The 20237-nt window shown below is 44.6% G+C and overlaps 1 protein-coding gene across 1 annotated transcript in view; it reads left to right on the top strand.

Moving 5' to 3' along the window:
* Positions 1 to 20237, top strand: part of LOC146980441 (protein NLRC3-like) — a 140337-nt gene that overhangs the window by 1819 nt on the left and 118281 nt on the right. Inside the window, exons 4-6 of the mRNA XM_085787954.1 lie at positions 39 to 152; positions 1760 to 1873; positions 2059 to 2137. Coding sequence (XP_085644080.1) covers positions 39 to 152; positions 1760 to 1873; positions 2059 to 2137 — 307 coding nt within the window. The remainder of the gene's footprint in view (positions 1 to 38; positions 153 to 1759; positions 1874 to 2058; positions 2138 to 20237) is intronic.

Raw genomic sequence — 20237 nt, 5'->3', positions numbered from 1 at the left:
TCCAACATGCAGATTTATCAGTTGTGTTGTTGTTTCAGGATGCAGCAGCAGAGACCAGACTCTCCTGAACCCAGCTGTCTGTCTTTAAAGAGCAACATGTCAAAGGAAGATATCATTAACTTTAAAGGAGGACGTGGATCAGCTGATCAGATGTAAGACAAAACTAGATTTCAAAGCTTTCGAGTCTCTGTTGAACGTTCTTCCTGTGGAGTCAAATTTCAATGATTCTCCATAAAATCAGAGTTATAACTCGGATACACATTGTCCCTACCTGAACATCCACATGTTCAGGGCCGGACTGGGAGACTTTTTCAGGCCAGGAGTCAGTCATGTAACCAGGCCACCCTGGCCTTGCCCACACGCGCACGTTCACGCCCACACCTACATGCATTGGCACGCATGTACACGCACATGCACGCACGAACACACACACAGCGCATTCCAAATAGAAGTTCAAATATGGGACCTATGTACAAACTAAGTTAGGAATATACAGTAACTTTTGTGTTTGGGGCCGGGCTGGTAAATACAGTAACACAACAATCCTCAGCAAAATCCACTAACACACTTACTAGAAGAGAATAAAGGTTTAACGCAGTGCCAAGGTTACATAAAAGTCATATCACGTGGAATGTCAACGGCCTCTTTGGCATATATTTTTATAGCCTACAATATAACCTAATAAACAAAGACAACAAAGTCCAAATCAAACAATAAATCAGCTATGAGGGGACAGCCTTTGAATACATGTTCACAGAACATGCACGCACTGATAGACGCAATGTATAATACAGTCCGAGAGTATAGTTCCTAAGCAATCACATAATATTGACTCATATTCTAATAGGGCTGGGATACATAACAGCAAGTCAGCAACAGACAGCAAAATTCAACACCACTAGTGCTTAATAGAATGGCAGCAATTACCGTATTACAAATGAGAGCCATTTATGTCAAATGGCAATGCCTGTTGGTGTTATGTCTGCAACTTGCATGTTGTTGCTCTAGAAATGATTCTGTACCTTCTGCCAACTGGTCTGCACTGGCTTCTCCTTAAGTACCAGCAGGACTCATGTCATCACCATCACCACCTTTGAATAGCAAACATACAGTGTTTTTCCATACACTATAGTTCATACAGTAAGATAGTGTAGCCTATGTCTCACTTAATTTGCCCTTGTATTCATATACATAATAATGGAATGATAACAATAAAAAAGTGGCTTGTTTAATTTCATGGCCAGGGCCTATAGCCTACTGTGTAAAAGTGTAGCTACAGCCTCAAGGACCATGTCCCTGGACCTCAAAGCCTTCTGACAAGAACCAGTGGTTTTTTGTTGTTGTTGTTGTTGTTGTTGTTTTCTTGTTTTTTTTTAGATAACTTATTTGCAGAGGTATCTTGGCTGGGGGGGGTGAATAAATTTGTCAACTTAAGGCATTTGGCCGCATCCTCCTCCAGCGCCTTTCTTTTTCTCTCTCTCTCCCTCTCGGCACCGCCTTTTCTTTTTTCTTTTTTACCCGGGTTGGGGTCCATGGTTTAATAGTCGAAGCCTCGACTCTCCCTCTCTGCTCGGCGCTCGCTACACACACACCGCAGCTGCAGCAAGTACCAGACACACCACAGACACACCCCTTCCTCCGCACACTGTCTGTGTGGTTGATACGGACTGTTGGGGCGGGTGTTAATCAAAACAAACCAATCGCCTTGTCCTCCTCACAGTATCTAAACTATTTAACATCAGTTGTGTTGTTGTTTCAGGATCCAGCAGCAGAGACCAGACTCTCCTGAACCCAGCTGTCTGTCTTTAAAGAGCAACCAGTCAAGAGACTGGGGCATTGACTTTAAAGGAGGACGTGGATCTGTTGATCAGATGTAAGCTGTAACTGACAGTCAGACTCAGGTTATTGTAGAAATGAACCAGTTTGTATGATGTGTTGTTGGACCAGGTCTGAAACCAAAGTGTCTGTGTCTGTTGTGAACGTCCTCAGGGGACATATAAAGTCCATCTTGTATTATCTCTCTGTCCTGATGTTGACTTGACACTGATTCCTCCACAGAGTGGAGCAGGAGAGCTCAGAGGTTCCCAGTGGTCAGTCTGCCCAGCAGCATCAAACACACCTGGACTCCATATTTATGGTGAGGACATGTCCAACAGCTGCTGTTACATCTGTTGTGTTCACCATCATCTCCATGCTGCACTTTGACACCAGTGGATTGTCAGTCTGTCAGGTTTTAGTTTGATGCTGTCACTCATAGAGTTTCTGTTCCAGCTGCTGGAGGAGAACATGGTCACTTTTGTTAAGAATGAGCTGAAGAAGATCCACAAGCTTCTGAGTCCAGATTACCCAGAATGCTCAGGGAGTCAGAGGGAGGGTGAGGAGGTGTTGGATGGTGAGGATGAAGAGCAGAGGAGGAGCAGCAGAGAGGCATTAGTGAAGATCACAGTGAACTTCCTGAGGAGGATGAAGCAGGAGGAGCTGGCTGAGCGTCTGCAGAGCAGTAAGAGGATTTCTCTAAAGATTCAACATGATGGACAAATGAGACGTTCACTGACATCAACACATGGAGGGAAACGTGTTCATAAAGTTGTTATTTAGAGGAATTATCATGTTATATTTTCTTATTGGTCTGATTTCTTGTGTTTTCATTCAGGATATTTTGCTCCAGTTTGTCGACGTAAACTCAAATCTGCCCTGAAGAAGAAGTTCCAGTGTGTGTTTGAGGGGATCTCTAAAGCAGGAAACCAGACCCTTCTGAACCAGATCTACACAGAGCTCTACATCACAGAGGGAGGGGCTGGAGGGGTCAATGATGAACATGAGGTCAGACAGATTGAAACAGCTTCAAGGAAACCAGACAGACCAGAAACAACCATCAGACAAGAAGACATCTTTAAAACCCCACCTGGAAGAGACCGACCAATCAGAAGAGTGATGACAAAGGGAGTGGCTGGCATTGGGAAAACAGTCTTAACACAGAAGTTCACTCTGGACTGGGCTGAAGACAAAGACAACCAGGACATACACTTCACATTTCCCTTCACCTTCAGAGAGCTGAATGTGCTGAAAGAGAAAAGGTTCAGCTTGGTGGAACTTGTTCATCACTTCTTCTCTGAAACCAAAGCAGCAGGAATCAGCAGGTTTGATCAGTTCCAGGTCGTCTTCATCTTTGACGGTCTGGACGAGTGTCGACTTCCTCTGGACTTCCACAACACTGAGATCCTGACTGATGTGACAGAGTCCACCTCCGTCAACGTGCTGCTGACCAACCTCATCAGGGGGAACCTGCTTCCCTCTGCTCGCCTCTGGATAACCACACGACCTGCAGCAGCCAATCAGATCCCTCCTCAGTGTGTTCACATGGTGACAGAGGTCAGAGGGTTCACTGACCCACAGAAGGAGGAGTACTTCAGGAAGAGGTTCAGAGATGAGGAGCAGGTCAGAGAGATCATCTCCCACATCAAGACCTCACGAAGCCTCCACATCATGTGCCACATCCCAGTCTTCTGCTGGATCACTGCTACAGTTCTGGAGGAGGTGTTGAAGACCAGAAGGAGAGGAGAGCTGCCCAAGACCCTGACTGAGATGTACATCCACTTCCTGGTGGTTCATCTAAAACTGAAGAAGGTCAAGTATGATGGAGGAGCTGAGACAGATCCACACTGGAGTCCAGAGAGCAGGAAGATGATTGAGTCTCTGGGAAAACTGGCTTTTGAGCAGCTGCAGAAAGGAAACCTGATCTTCTATGACTCAGACCTGACAGAGTGTGGCATCGATATCAGAGCAGCCTCAGTGTACTCAGGAGTGTTCACACAGATCTTTAGATTGGAGAGCGGCCTGTACCAGGCGGCCAAGGTGTTCTGCTTCGTCCATCTGAGTGTTCAGGAGTTTCTGGCTGCTCTTCATGTCCATCTGACCTTCATCAACTCTGGACTCAATCTGATGTCACAACAACAAACAACATCCATTTGGACTAAACTGACCAGAAGGACACCTTTCTACCAGAGTGCTGTGGACGAGGCCTTACAGAGTCCAAATGGACACCTGGACTTGTTCCTCCGCTTCCTCCTGGGTCTTTCACTGGAGACCAATCAGAATCTCCTACGAGGTCTGATGACTCAGGCAAGAAGTGACTCACGGTCCTGTAAGAAAGCAGTTCAGTACATCAAGGAGAAGATTGAAGAGACTCCCTCTGCAGAGAAAAGCATCAACCTGTTCCACTGTCTGAATGAACTGAATGATCGTTCTCTAGTGGAGGAGATCCAACAGTCCCTGAGATCAGGACGTCTCTCCACTAATAAACTGTCTCCTGGTCAATGGTCGGCTCTGGGCTTCATCTTACTGTCATCAGAAGAAGATCTGAACGTGTTTGACCTGAAGAAATACTCTGCTTCAGAGAAGGTTCTTCTGAGGCTGCTGCCAGTGGTCAAAGCCTCTAACAAAGCTCTGTAAGTGTAGAGATAGTTGGATTTATTCATCATTGTATAAAAACACTTCTGTCTTTTCAACAGGACAGAGAATAAATCCCTTTCTTCTTTAATTCCTCATGATCATCTCTTCAGACTGAGCAGCTGTAACCTCTCAGAGAGAAGCTGTGAAGCTCTGTCCTCAGTCCTCAGCTCCCAGTCCTCTAGTCTGAGACACCTGGACCTGAGTAACAACAACCTGAAGGACTCAGGAGTGAAGCTGCTTTCTGGTGGACTGGAGAGTCCACACTGTAGACTGGAGACTCTCAGGTGAGGATCCATCCAGCTGTTTATCTGATGCCACTTGAACACAGCAGCAGGTGTTGACAGAGGGTTCCTGTGTGTTGTTGTGTGTGTTCAGTCTGTCAGGATGTCTGGTCACAGAGGAAGGCTGTGCTTCTCTGGCCTCAGCTCTGAGCTCCAACCCCTCCCATCTGAGAGAGCTGGACCTGAGCTACAACCATCCAGGAGCCTCAGGAGTGAAGCTGCTGTCAGACAGACTGGAAGATCCAGACTGGAGACTGGACTCTCTCAGGTATGGAGATGCTGCTGCAGCCACACACACTGTCTGATAGAGGAGGAGGAGCTGGAACATTTTCTATGGCCCCGTTCACACCTGGTCACACCTGGTATTAACATCAGTCTCAGGTGATTGATGCATTGATAACATCAGATCCCATCACTCAGACCATATCCAGAGGTGGTGTAGGCCACAGTGAAGCTCCGCCCACTCCACTGACGTCCTGTCTCAGTCTGACTCGTCCCAACACAGTTTATACTGAAGCCAAAATCTCTGAGTGTTTCAAACATGAGCTGTGCAGCTTTCATCAGTCACAGTGATGAACTACTGGGATCAGGAGTTTCTCCTCATGATGACTTCAGTGTCTCATCATAACTCACTGTTTCATATTCAGTAGAAGAGATCTCAATGATGAAACCAGATGTTGGCAGCTGTGCTCTGAGTCTCTCCAGATGTTTTGATCAGACTTTATTTCAGAGTTGATGAGGAAACATTTCAGCTGCTGCTGGTTTAAAGTTATGGTTGGTTCATGTTCAGAAACACTTTTTGTTATACTGGGTGAAATGGTCCTTCCATCCTGAGAGTAGTCAATACATTATCTATTCAGAAAAAGGAACAAAAACAATCGGACCTCTGTGGCAGCTGCAGGATAGACAAAACTCTGACCAATACATGCTTTTCGCTCCGAAAAGGAAAAACCGATCAGATGCCTTCATGTCTGGTTCTGCCTATGCCCAATCAAGCTGCCATCTCACTCTCTCGCGTGCGTGATCACAGTCTTCACCCAGGTCCACGTAAAGGTGAAGGCGTGGCTTCAGAGAGAAGTCTGAGGAAAGGGGCTGGGACTTTTGACTTTGTATTTTCAAAATGTGGCCAGATAGAACCGTTTTTCCAGAGTCTCCAACCCTCTCTGTCTGGTCAGATATTGATGATCAATAATCAGCTCAGTCTCTCTGAGATCCTGGTCTTGTCCTGATGAGATGTGTTGTTGTGTTGAGGAGACAGTCAATCACAGTGTGACATCCAGATGTCCTCACTGTCCAGAGGCCTGGAGCTGTCAATCAGAAGAGAGTGAGTGTAGTGAACAGTGTAATAATCAGTGTTTGTGGCTGAATGTGTGTGTGGTCAAACAGCTGTTTTCAGACTGTGTGTGTGCTGACTCCAGATCAGATGAAGCCACAAAGTGGCTCCTTAATGAAAGTCTCCAGCAGCTGGAGCTTCACTTCCTGTCTGAGTCCATGTGCTCTGAGCTGAGCCTGCTTCTCTCTGCTCTACAGTTTCTCTGCTTCCTCTGGACTCTGACTTCAAGTCCAGTCAAAATGTGTGGACAGGTTTGATGGAGCTCAGGACTGGTCCTGAGGACGGCTGCTTTATTCCACATGATGTGACTGATCTCAGTGAGTCAGTGTGTTGCAGCTGATCTGTGTGAAGAGCAGAGAAGAACAGAGTCATTGATCATGATCCTGATCCGTCCTGTCACTGTGATCAGATGGTTTCTATTAGAGCTCCTTCATCCACTCACTGCTGCTGTGGCCATAGGCGTCATTTACGCTGGGAACGCTGGGGACATGTCCCCACCACTTTTTGTCAAGAACAATTTTGTCCCCACCACAAGGAGGCAGGTAGCAAAGGGAGCGTGCTTCATGCTCTCTCCGCACCGGTAAAACATCAACTCGTCTGTACTCGATTTTCCACACACACAGGTCTGTCTCTAGCTCTGTATGTATAGATGTGTGTGTGTGTCTCGTGTGCAGACGCAACTGACAAATATTTATAGACGGACAAGCCACAACTTCATTACTGGTAATCATCATTTTATTTTGAAAATTGACCAGATTCTCTCGCCTTTTCTGTGTCCGACTTCCTGTCTGTTACGAGCTGTTCTATCCAGCTTGACAACGGCGCTCACGGCTCGCGTGAAAAATAGAACAGACGCCGAACTGAATCGCGACAGCGGATTGTAGCCTACTGGATGAGACAGCATCCGATATATGCTTAATATGTTTGGGTGCAGGGGCGGATCTAGGTTCATGGGAGATCCGAGGCCTAGCCCAGAGGAAGGAAAGACAAAGATCTGCCTTCTTTTTTGTCTTTGACTGTGATAGGCCTACTGGAAATTTCAACATATCAACGTTAGGTAGACAAAAGCATTGTCCCGAAGGGTCCACAAACAGGTGTTACGTCATAAAAAGAATAAAATATAAAACATGATCATAAGCTACTCAAATAAAAATGAGTGCATGTAATCCTGATTGACATCAGCCTCCCTACCCACAGCATTACGCTTTAAAAAAAAAGGAAAGAATCTGAATTTAAACTCACTTTGTCTGACTTACATTTACAACTCACAAAAAGTTAGGGATATTTGATAAGAATATCCCTATAAAAAAGTTCATGCTACAGTGATATTCTATCATGAGGCCTTTTAAGTAGAAGGATGCAATGGTCATTTCTTTATCTCAAACAAAAGCTAACAACAGTGGTGGTTATAGCACAACAAAAATCTCAATGTCTCAATAACTTTGTGTTGTCTTGGTCTCATGATGTCACCATGGTAACATGGTGGAGAGGAGAGGGAGAGAGAAGAAGATACAAATTGCCATTGAAGCAGAACATTACAACTGAACCACTAAATCAGATGGTGCTTGTGATGTTTGTACTGTAGTTAATCAGCTTGTTAGAGAACAGCATGTTATTCAATAAGGACTGAAACATTGAACAATTGGACATGTGCATTCAAAAGTTTAGAGAAGGTTAAATTAAGTTCACCTGTAAAGGTTATAGTGCATTTTAGGTGCATTCTGAAATTTAACCCAAAAGCCAAACATCCCTAACTTTTTGTGAGTACTACTGTATCTCATATAATGCATAGATCTATGTGATATGCAGCAGCCTGGCTCCATGCAGCGGCCTGGCTCCATGCAGCGGCCTGGCTCCACGCAGCGGCCTGGCTCCATGCAGCAGCCTGGCTCCACGCAGCAGCCTGGCTCCACGCAGCGGCCTGGCTCCGTGCAGCGGCCTGGCTCCATACAGCGGCCTGGCTCCATGCAGCGGCCTGGCTCCATGCAGCGGCCTGGCTCCATGCAGCAGCCTGGCTCCATACAGCAGCCTGGCTCCGTGCAGCAGCCTGGCTCCATGCAGCAGCCTGGCTCCATACAGCAGCCCGGCTCCATGCAGCAGCCCGGCTCCATGCAGCAGCCTGGCTCCATGCAGCAGCCTGGCTCCATACAGCAGCCTGGCGCCTGTCATAGTGGAGTCAGGCTGCATCTGACAGCTCAGTGTGACGTAGGCTATGACCAACGGCCTTTATGGGAGGCAGGCTTTTATCTGAGGGAAGCCTTTATTTCTAAATCCCTCCTTTTATTTTTACACATAGCGACCAAGCTCATCGTTCATTAGCTCATCTTCATCTTCTTCACGTGCTTTTCTCCTCGCTGCGCTGTCAGACCTGAGTCTCTGTCTCCGTTACGCTGTATCGCTTCAATCCCATTCAAGTCACATGCTGTGTCTCAAATCGCACACTTCTCTCAGTGCACTGCTTTACAGTACACTGTGCACTAATTTCGACAGGTTAGTACCGTCTCAAATCAAACACTGCTGCTGTGCACTTACAGGAAATGACTCGACAGCTGCTTCTTCTATTTTTTTAAATTCTGATAGCAACCATAGCAACCGGCCGTTGGAGCCCTGTCTATCGCCGACACTTGACAGCGCTTTTTGCCGATCAAAACGAGCTATTAAGTTGTGTTTTATTGTGTTAGTGTTGTTGTTGTGCTGTTACGAGTGTTTTTTAAAGACATTTACGCCGGTGTCAGCTCCATCGCTGCTCAAAGCAACCGCTGCCGTTTGAAAAGTAGTGACGTGCTTCCGCTACTTCACCCAGATGGCGGCCGTTAAGTGTGGAAAGTGTCCATCGATCCACACTCAATTTTCTGGCCGTTTGAGTGCGCCAATTGAGTGCACATAGCGCACTACATTTTCGCACACTGCTCAGTGTGAACGCACTTATGCACTCAAAATATTAAGTGTAAGTGCACAAGTGCGCGATTTGGGACACACCAACATTTTTACAGCGTGTGGCGCGTGTGGCGCGCTGCTTCGGTCCATGAATCTATTATAATACATCCATTCTCGGTCCCGAGCGGGCTCCGGACACAGAGCAGAGACCCAGGCCCGACAGTGGAAAGCTGTCCCTCTCTGAAGCAGAGGACGAGGCAGCTTCACTCCCGTCAGTCTTCACAGACGTCCACACAGGAGTTTTTTTTGTTTGTTTGTTTGTTTTTCTTGTATTTAGGGCTGGCCTTTTTTTTGTTTGTGTAATGATTGAATACCGGCCATGATTTGATGTAATGATGCTGTATGCTATTATAAAGTAACTTCAGATCACATAATCACTGCTAAGTGTGCGTTCCCCCCCCCCCCCCCCCCCCCCCCCCCCTCTCAATAAACAGTCCCAACGTCCGTGAGGCTGCACTTCAGACTGGTGCGGTCAGCGGAGGGAGACTGACATGAACTGCGTTGAGATTTTTTTTGCCCCTACTGTAAAACATCCGGGGCTTGAGCCCAAGGAGCCATCCCATAACCCCGCTCCTGTTCGGGTGCAAAGTCACTGTTAACGAAATCAACATCTAATCTGTCCCTTCACAATAAAGTTTGTAACGTGTCTGTTTGGAGCAGCTGCTGACAGTGACAGTTTCCTCATCACTAAACCTGAGCCACCATCCGATCCTCACTCACGTCGTGACGACGGGACAAAGTCTTTTGGACATATATTGTATATTCTGTGTTTTTCCTCTCTATAACCGTCTCGTTTCAGTTTTTGCCGCGGTCCGGCGGAGAATTAAAAAAAACAAAACAAAATGCCCGTGAGTCCAGCCCCATCGGGTCCACGGTCCAGGCTTCCAAGGGGGGGGGGTTGCATATGGTCATTGTCCCCACCACTTTTCAAAGTAAACTGACGCCCTTGGCTGTGGCTCCTGTGGAAACCTGCTCACAGCCTCATTCTTCAGCTTCCTGGGGAGTTTTCTTCAGACCAACACAAGTTGTGTTCACACTCAGTGTTTCTCACTAAACTCTCTGTTTCACTGAGCTCTAACAAACGTGTCTTCACCTGTGCCTTTCCTGGTGCATTGTGGGATATCTGGGCTGGTCAGCTCCACCTGTTGTGTCTTCATCTTCTTTGCTGTGACGTGTGTTTGTGCAGCTTGAGAGTCAGAGAGTGAAAGTGTGTGTCTCACACTGCAGTGACATGACATGGAGAAAAGACATGATGAAGTGTTTCCTCCTGGTCTCCTCCTGCTCTGTATCATCACTAGATAAAGACTCCAGCTCCTTCTTCTCTGTGCTCAGTGTTCATCCAGACATACCAGCCTCCATGTGAACACAGTGATAAAACAGTGTGTGTGTGAGAGCCATGTAATGTCCATGTGTGCATGCTGACAGAGAAGGTGCTGCTCTGACCCCCCTCCTCCTTTCAGGGTGCAGCCTGCTGGAGTCCCATGGTTGACACCAGGTCTGAGGAAGTGTAAGTCTGTTTTTACTTTGATTCATGGAAACAAAGCAGCACATTCAACCATCTTCACACTGTCACATCACTGACCTCATGAGTCTTCATCAAACTGTCAATAACTGATCACATGATCAATAACTGCAGCTGTGTCTTGTTCTCTCCATCAGATTCCTGTCCACTCACAATCGACACAAACACAGTGAACACAAACATCAAACTGTCTGACAACAACAGGAAGGCAACATGTGTGGAGGAGGATCAGTCATATCCTGATCATCCAGACAGATTTGACCCTCGACCTCAGCTGCTGTGTTCAACTGGTCTGACTGGTCGCTGCTACTGGGAGGTCGAGAGGAGAGGAGACGTTGAAATATCAGTGAGTTACAGAGGAATCAGCAGGAAAGGAACCAGTAGAGACTGTGTGTTTGGACTGAACGATCAGTCCTGGAGTCTGGAGTGCTATGATGGTCGTTACTATGTCTGTCACAACAACAAACGGACAGACATCACCTCCTCCTCCTCCTCCTCCTCCTCCTCCTCCTCCTCCTCCTCCTCCTCCTCCTCCTCCTCCTCCTCCTCCTCCTCCTCCTCTGTCTCTGACAGAGTAGCAGTGTATGTGGACTGTCCTGCTGGCTCTCTGTCCTTCTACAGAGTCTCCTCTGACTCACTGATCCACCTCTACACCTTCAACACCACCTTCACTCAACCTCTCTATCCTGGGTTCTGGCTCTATTCTGGTTCCTGGTTGAGTCTGTGTTGAGTGCATCAGAGTCTCCTCCTGTCACAGAAACCTTCTCACTGTTGAACAGACAGTTCAGTCTCTACATGTCTGTCTCTGTCTCTGTCTCTCACTCACATTTTCACATTCATGGATTAAACCAGTTGATGTTTTAAACTCTTCTCAGTGATTCTTGTAAACTCATTCCTCTTCCTTTAAAGATGGAAGCGTCGATTATTACAGGACAAAAACCACGGTGACTTTTACTCAGCTGCTGATGAAGGACGAGGCCTAATATCACCAAGCTAAAAGTCTCTGAGCCGCCAGCGTCACTGAGGAGAAAAACACATTTTAAACACATTCACTGTTCATGTTCAACTTTACAGGCTGTTTGTGAGCTGCTCACAGCTAAACACACACAACAAGAAACACAACTGGAAACAAACATCATGTTGTAGAGACACTGAATAGAATGAATTACATGTGATTTATTTTTCTTTGTGGTTTTACTGAATCAAATAAAACAATGTGAATCAGTTTTATATGTGATGGACATTTCCTGCTGATGTAGAGCAGCACAAAAACCATCAGCTACTAATCCTACCAGACAATGATTTTATCTGTTACCATGACGCTGAGTTCATGAAGTTTGTAGATTTAAATTTATCTTGACTGAGACTGATTGTTTTTTATTATATATTTCTATAATTATTACCTAACTGCTGTTTCTTGGAAACTGGAGCCAATTAACACTCATGACTTCATTTTCGTTTATTAGTGATCATTGATTGGTTCATGGATTGTTTGGGATTTGATTGGCCGTGCACATTCCTGTTCGACGACACATAGTTGTATGGTTTCAAGCTGACACAATAAAATATAAAATAAACATGACCTCATGTTGAAGACCATGTTTTTTATTTGGCAAGTCTGACTATAGCAGGTGACAGCAGGTACGAGTCGTTTTGGCTGCTGGGCCGAGTGATTTCAAAAGCACAAGTAGTTCCAAGTATTTGCTTCATGTGTCGTAATGTTACATCATTGTACATGATTATTTCAGAGCGTGGTGAATGTGCAGGTCACAACTCGTCCACCTCCATTGTGTTCACTGGGCAGCTCACGTCTCTGCCCCGCCCATCTCAAAACAACATGCACCGATAATTAAAGGTGATGAACCTACTGCTATGACTATAGGGAATACGGCAATAGGAGAATTTGCCAAAATGTTGTACTATCCCTTTAACACATCACCCAGTTCACAAACCAGTTCTGCTAACATGAAACTGTGGTCATTAGATGTTAAACCGTATTAGTTTGATCCCAGTCCGGTAAATGTCTGAGACGAGCTACGTTAGCATGGCTAACACGGAGCTAACGGGCAGCTAGCCACTTCAGCAAAGAGAATCGTTTTTTCACATGAACTCTAATACTAACTTGGTCGTTGACGGTCTCATGTTCTTCGGTCAAAACACACAGGAGGGCACACAGGGGAGGAACCAGTGCTCTTGTGGAATATACAAAAAGTTCAATAAGATTTAGACACATTCAGGAAAAAAAAAAAAAATTACCGAATGGTGATATCAGCTCCCTCTGGTCTGTTAGCACCGTTGGACGAGTCATAGATGCGGTGAAATGAAAACTGACTAGGTTGACTATGTAGAATTACCAGAACAACAACAGAAAAAGAATTCCAGCAGTCGATTGCCAGACCGTTGCTAGGTAAAACGGGCCGTTGCTAGGGACAGGAGGAGAACTATGCAGGATATTTACCTTCTGTTTCATTTTTACCGTCATTAACAGCAGAATAAATGACTTGTAGCTTGTTACAGGGAGAGTGGAGGCTCTCTGCCTTCCACACCGCTGCTGCTCAGAGCCTCCGCTGTCACTGCTCTCCTCAAGTAACGTGTTTATGACAGATAAGACTACACAAATACACCCATCCTAACATGTATATGATAATCCATTGATCCACCGATTGGTTATTAAAAAGGCTTGGTTAGAGTAGAGTAGAGAATACTTTATTATTATTATAATTATATTATTATTGGTTGGAAACAAACGCATCCGACTGGGAGGAGGCAGGAAAACAGCGGAGAACTGAGCCACGTGTCGGCTACGGGTACGAATGGAAACACAACGTTGACAGAAAGTCATTGTCGAGCCCGTCAAAAAAATTAAAAATATTATATATTATAATTCAGACTAAAAAAAATGTTTTTATGGAAAAGCAATACTTTCATTCTGTACCCCTCAAAACGCCCCATGGATGTATTATTTTTTTTTAAATATAGCTTTTAATATTCTACATATTCAACCTTTAATTAACTGCCAACACTGTACCTGGGCTATCTATCATCCAAATGTATTAACAAAACTGACTTAAAGGAGAATGCCAGCCATTTTTGACCCCTAAATCGTTTTCCTGATGGTCACCCAGTGTTGGGGGGAGCAAAAAACGCGACTACAATTGATGCAGGCAAACTGGAGTTACCATGGCTACCTGGTGCTAGGGATAACGTTAGCAACAATGCTAACCCATGGGGGCAATTCTTTCAACCACAACAAACACTCAAAAAACAATCAAATCTCTATGGCAAATGACTGGAATCCTTAAGAGACACTGAACTCATATTCAGTGTGTACAATAGGTTATAAACAGTAGAAACTTTGTGTTTTTGCATGTAGTCACTCACCTCAGATAGCCTAACTGTGGAACATCCTGGAAAGACGTTACAATCCGATCGCAGAGCGCCTAGCTCTCCCCGCCACAGAAACAAACACTTTTTTTCTTGTTGTGATGATTCTCTAATGTCCAAAATATCTCCAACTGTTTATATTTGTAAAGAAGACGACTGATTCTCGGAGAAAACGGACCAGATTTTTTTTCCCTCCGACTTTTCCCGAGTGGTTGGATGAAGCTCCGACATGAGGTGGCGTGGCGTTCAATTTCACGTTTTCAAGCATAGATACTGACGAGACGGCGCGTTCTGCTTCTCAGCGTACGTCAACACGGCGGCCATCTTGGTCAGGGGTTCTGACCATAGACATATAAACATCTGACCAGCAGTCAGACCAGTCAGACCCTGTAGAACACATTTCAGTGTATTTATGTGGGTGTCTGAGTATGTTTAATACATAAAAACAAAAATTATTTTAAAAAAATAAATTTTTTGTTGTTGTTGTTGTTGTATCATAAATATGTGACTGACATCTATAATAAACCAAACAGCTTGAGAATGGGTTGAATATTCAGTGAGTTGTGGTGATGTTAATGGTTGATAGACCTCTGATGCAGGAAGTAGACACGGCTTCCCCCTGACCAAGATGGCGGCCGCATTGACGTATTCCACTCAATAGAGTTGCCTAGGAACGTGGCATCGCTATGGTTTTCAAGTAGGAGGTCGGGAAAGATTTCCAGTTCCGAGCTGTGTCCCAATTCAGGGGCTGCAGCCTCCGGAGGACCCAGCCTACGCGGTCTCCTCCTCCTCCTCATCATCATCCTCCTCCTCCTCCTCCTCCTCCTCCTCCTCCTGCTGCTCACCCACTGCAGCACCTGGCCCTGGTGTGTCCTCAGGGATGGAGGCGATTAGGACAGGCGGCGCAATGGACGGCCGCTGTCCTAACACCTCGTCCATGAGGACAAACCAGGGCCAGGTGGCAGCAGTGGGCCTCCCGCCGACTCCCTGCCCTGTCCCTGGGTCTTTGCAATCCTAAGACAGAGGAAATCAATCACATGAATAACAGCAATTATCTGTAAAGTGTTTATTTAAAAAGTCTTGAAAAAGGAGTGCTTCACGGACTCAAAAAAAAAACCTGTTTGCGGGATTTATGTAGTGATAAAGAAACAAGGAAAACGAATGTTTAACTTCCTGATGAAGGCTTGATACCAAAACGCATTGAAGGACTGTGTTTTTAAGTTTATATGACCATGCCATGAGGTGCCTACATTCCTTTATCAAAGTATTTATTAACTTGGGTAAAACAAATGTAGTTTTCATATCATTATCCAAACCTGCACATACTTTTTTTTTTTTTTTCAAGTTGTCCCACTTCTTTTTTGCTTGCTGGGGCTCCACCTTCCCATTTTTTCCAGGATTGTTCTAAACAAGAGAGAAGTATTGACAAAAGGTAAACACACAAGATCATATAAAAAATATGTAAAGATTCATCAGTGACTTCTTGTGGAGTTTTAGTAAAAAGCAACTGGACTTCTTCTCTTGCTTGAAGATGTTTCACCCCTCATCCAAGAGGCTTCTTCAGTTCTGAGACTAATGCCAGAAACCCAGGGATTTAAACCCAGAGTGGGTGGTCCTGTGATTGGTTTCTAGTGAAACCAAAGTCACATGACCACACCCCCGAAACTGGGGGGGTGGTCATGTGACTAGGGGTCTGTATGGGGTTTAAACTTCCTGGGGAGAGCTCCCAAGACAGCATTGTATGTGGCAGATAGATTGTGTCCTAGGCAACCATCTCTGTTTAAAGAACAGTGACATCAGGACTGACACAAACTGGCTATTTATTTATGCTTTAACAGTTACCTCCATCCTAGTGTGGCCGTGTTTTTGGCCCCGGTGAAGAGTTTTATAAGTTTTATAAATTCCTCTGTCTGCTCCTTGCTCCCTACAACAAAACGACATGTAAAGCAGCACATTTCCTGTTATGTCAACAGGTGAAATGATTGTATGATATTAACATTAATAATGATCCTAAGGTTAGCTCTGTATTCAATGCAAACGTTTACAGTTTTACAGCCTAGAAATACAGCGGGACTCACAACCCATCGTTAACGTTATATATCAGCTGCATTCAGCTTTGAGCACAGGAGAGGAGTGAACTGCAGCCTACACAACTTACAACAAGAACTAATTCACCTGATGTGAGGTATACCTACAACACCTCCACAGTTACAATGGGATAGAAGTTACCATCCGAGCTTTAGGCTTTAACGTTAGCCTACTTTTAATAACGTTAACTGAGCTCCTCATATCAACAGGTTAGCCTTAAGCTACAACACGTAGCTGGTCCTACATTCCGGTGGCTACGTATTAGCATTATTAACTTCACGTATTTTAACAGTCAAATATGTTATAAGGCCCCTTGAACTTCTGGCGTTAAGCAAAAACTCGTTACTTACATTTAAATGTGTATTCGGCACTGCTGCCGCTGCCGCCGCTACCTGAGCTGCTGCCGTTAGTCGCCGCCATTGTTGTTGTGAACAGCGGGCCGCAAAGCATCTTGGGATACGGGAGGCCACAGAGGATACTAGCGGTGCATCCTCCGAATGCAGGGGAAAGGAGGACGCTGCAGGCTGCATCTGGAGGAGCCTTCGAATTTAAACGAATTGGGACAAGACAGCCTTCGCACAGCTCTGTGACGTAATCGGCCTTCAAATGCAGCCTTCGAAGGATGCAGCCCCTGAATTGGGACACAGCTACTAGAGTTGAGCCGGATACTCGGCTAAAACGAGTATCCGGTACGGATAGAGCACTTTTGCCGAGTACGGATAATATACGAGTAATACGAGTCAATATCTGTGCTCGTAAAAAAAAAAGAAGAAGATTGAATGAAAATCCTCATTGGATAGCTGACCGTGTCAGCGTTGTGTGATAGGCTACAGCCCCTCCCCTACACACATGCAGGTGTGTTGCTGTGTCAGAACAGCTGACAGCTGTCTGTCTCTCCCTCAGTCTCTCAGGTTGGCCGGTCTTTTCCTTTAACGTTTAGCTTTCTTCAGCTTCAGCTTTGTTATTACTTCAGTTACTTATTAACCAGAGTTAATAAGTTACTTATTAACCAGAGTTAATAAGTAACCAGAGTTAATAAGTAACCAGAGTTAATAAGTAAGTAACTGGGTTCATTCAGATGTGGTGCCGACTCGCGTTGCGTCTCTGCCTGTCGGAGATTTTTTTTTTTTTTCACACTCTCTCTCTCTCTCTCTCTCTTCCTCTCTCCGCCGTTCGTCGCAGTTTAACTGTCAGCTGGCTCTAACCTGTTTTTTTTTTGTGTTTGATACTTTTTTGCTGTATTTCATAAAAAATAGTAGTGGTATAAATAACAAATTAAGCTACACACACACTCTCTCTCTCTCTCCCCCCTCCCCTCTCTCTCTCTCATGATCAGTGATACAGAATACTGAGTGATACACAGAGAGTAGCTGACACTCAGCTGTCTCTGTCTCTCTCTTACTCACTCACACACACATATACACACACACACACACACACACACACGACAATAACGGCCTCAGGATAATAGGGAAGAGTGCCACTTTGGAGGTGGTGATTCATTACCTTTCCCAGTGATTCATGTAGTTGAAACTTTGGCTACCCCCCCATTTTGGGGTACGCTGATTCTAAAAATAGCAATGAATCACCCTTTCCGGGTCACTTTCGGGTCACTTTTGACCGGAATGTCCTAGAGACTTGGGAGTGGTCTTAAATTGTTCCTGGTAGTCGATATAGTGGGGGTAGACACCAATTAGAAGTTTGTGGGAGGTACAGTCCAAAAGTCCCCATAGGAATACATAGGTTAGGGGGTTTTCGCGGTTATAACTCTTGATAGGAGGGTTAGGTAAGATGAGATTTGCCAGTGACCCTCCCCGTCCCACCCGTCGGTTGAGACAGTTGGATAGAGGGACCAAAGGATGATCCGAAGATCGTGCACTGGCCTTCGAATTTCTCTGGAAGATCCCTCAGTGGCTACCAGAATGAGGAGTTTGATGGAGTATTTATATAATTGAAGGTTATCTAAGTCTGAGTAAATTTCCAACTAGTAGGAAAGACACCATCGGGCCAGCGTTACATTGGAATTGCATTAATAAAAGTTATATTTATTATTTGTGATAAATTGTGATAATTCTAGAGATTGCAAACACATCATCAGTAGTATACCTTGGGATCACAGGGTGTTTCGGCCATTTACAACTAGACACCCTCACTCAAGGAAGGCCCCGCCGAGGTTGATCAAATCCCGGGGTGTGTTCGATGTCCAATTAAATTTTAATTTCTAATTTTAATGTTTAATTTTAAGCACGTCAACCCAGACCTCCAAAAGAAAGCCAAGTGTCAGCCAAAGTTCTGCCTGTTAGGAGACTCCAGGGTAACGCTTCCTTTTACAGTACGGTAATTACCAGGTAATTGCCAGGTAATAAACTGTATTTACGCGGTAATAACAAGGTAATTAAATGCAATTACATTGTAATTTTACCAAGTCCTTACAGATATTTTTCCTGACTACTACCAGGTATTTTACCCAATAATTTCCTGGTAGATACACAGTAATTGTATATTGTAGATTTTTAAACCCGGTAGTTAAAAATATTTACCGTATATTTATCTGGTAAATACCAACAAATAACCTGTATTTACCCAATAATTACCAGGTAGATATCCTGCAATTGCATATTGTAGACTATAAACCCACTGAATGTGTATATATGTGACTTTGTTAGGGTGATAATAACTTAGATATTTTACCTGGTAATTACCAGGTATTTACTCAAACTGATCTCTACCTTCCCTGGTAACTACCACTTATTTACGTGGTAGTTACCTGATATTTACCTGGTAAATATCAACTAGTTACCTAGTATTTACTAGAAATATACGGAAAACTACCAGGTATTTATCCAGGAATTATAGATTATGTATTACCAGTCAACCTGTATAGTGACAGTGAGGGTATAACTTGTAACTATTTACCAAGTAATTACTTTCTAATTACCCAGTAGTTACAATTTACATTATCAGGTAAAACCTTATGAATTACCCTGTAAGGAAGGTGTAACTGTACTGTAAAAGGAAGTGTGGTTTGTTTGAATGATATTACCATGTACTTTCCTGGTAACTGTAGATTATAATCCTCTGTCCCCCATCAGGGTGTGTAACATGGTACCTGGCAAAAACTCCCATATCTACCTGATAATTATCAGGTAAATATCAGGGTGATATCGGAGTTTTACAGAGTAGTTACCCTGTAAGAAAGGTGGAATTGTACTGTAAAAGGAAGCGTGGTTTGTTTCAATGATATTACCACATACTTTCCTGGTAACTGTAGATTATAATCCTGTGTAGTTTTGAACATGGTACCTGGCAAAACCTCCCATACCTCCCTGATAATTATCAGGTAAATATCAGGGTGATATCGGAGTTTTACAGAGTAGCTACCATGTAAGGAAGGTGGAATTGTACTGTAAAAGGAAGCATGGTTTGTTTCAATGATATTACCATGTACTTTCCTGGTAACTGTAAATTATAATCCTCTACCACCCATCAGGGTGTTTTGAACATGGTAGCCTACCTGGTAAAAACTCCAAGGTTGGGTTAGGCTAAATATTTCGACCCAATAGATTGGGCTGAGATTTGGACGACACCTTAATCACTCTTCAGAAAACAGTGTTTGGTAAGTAAACTTATAATTATTAGCCTACAGGTTTGGTAGTTTAATGTGGTAGCCAATTAGTGTTACTTAAAAACTTCACCTCACTCTGCGGCCAGGCATTGTTTCCCTGCTTGCTAACTTGCTAGCTAGCTAGTTACAGTGGGTACTAGTTTCATTTGGACGTTTCCCTCACGTAACGCGTGATTCACGCGTTGCGTGAAATTGTAGGTCACATTGTAGCCACTAGGTGGAAGCATCGTACTGAGATGCAGCTCAAAAGATTTTGGGATAATTCCACGTTTGACCACAATGTAGCTGCAATGGAGAGTGGCGCTGTTCATAGGCCATAGGTAGGCTACTTCATTTGCAGCTGTGGTCGAGAGAGCTAGAGAGTGAGTGGAGAGAGGGACCGCTACGCCGGTCAATCAGATCAATGTTGTTGTCTTATTGTTTCACAGTGGTTACAGTAGCCTACGTTCAACAGGATCAGTGGTTCTCAGCCTTTTGGGGGTCCCCTGCATATCTCTCCTGTAGCCTGGCTGGGTGGCTCCAAGTTTGAGTAGTTTGAGTTCTGCAAGTTCTGGTGAATGTAACAATCCACTCAGCCCACGATCGCTACGTCCGTGCCAGCAGCCTGGACCCGAT

This window comes from Trachurus japonicus, chromosome 9 (genome assembly GCF_045865225.1).
Source record: "Trachurus japonicus isolate A0001 chromosome 9, Traja_1.0".
NCBI lineage: Eukaryota > Metazoa > Chordata > Actinopteri > Carangiformes > Carangidae > Trachurus > Trachurus japonicus.
This window is presented reverse-complemented; position numbering and strand designations above follow the sequence as displayed.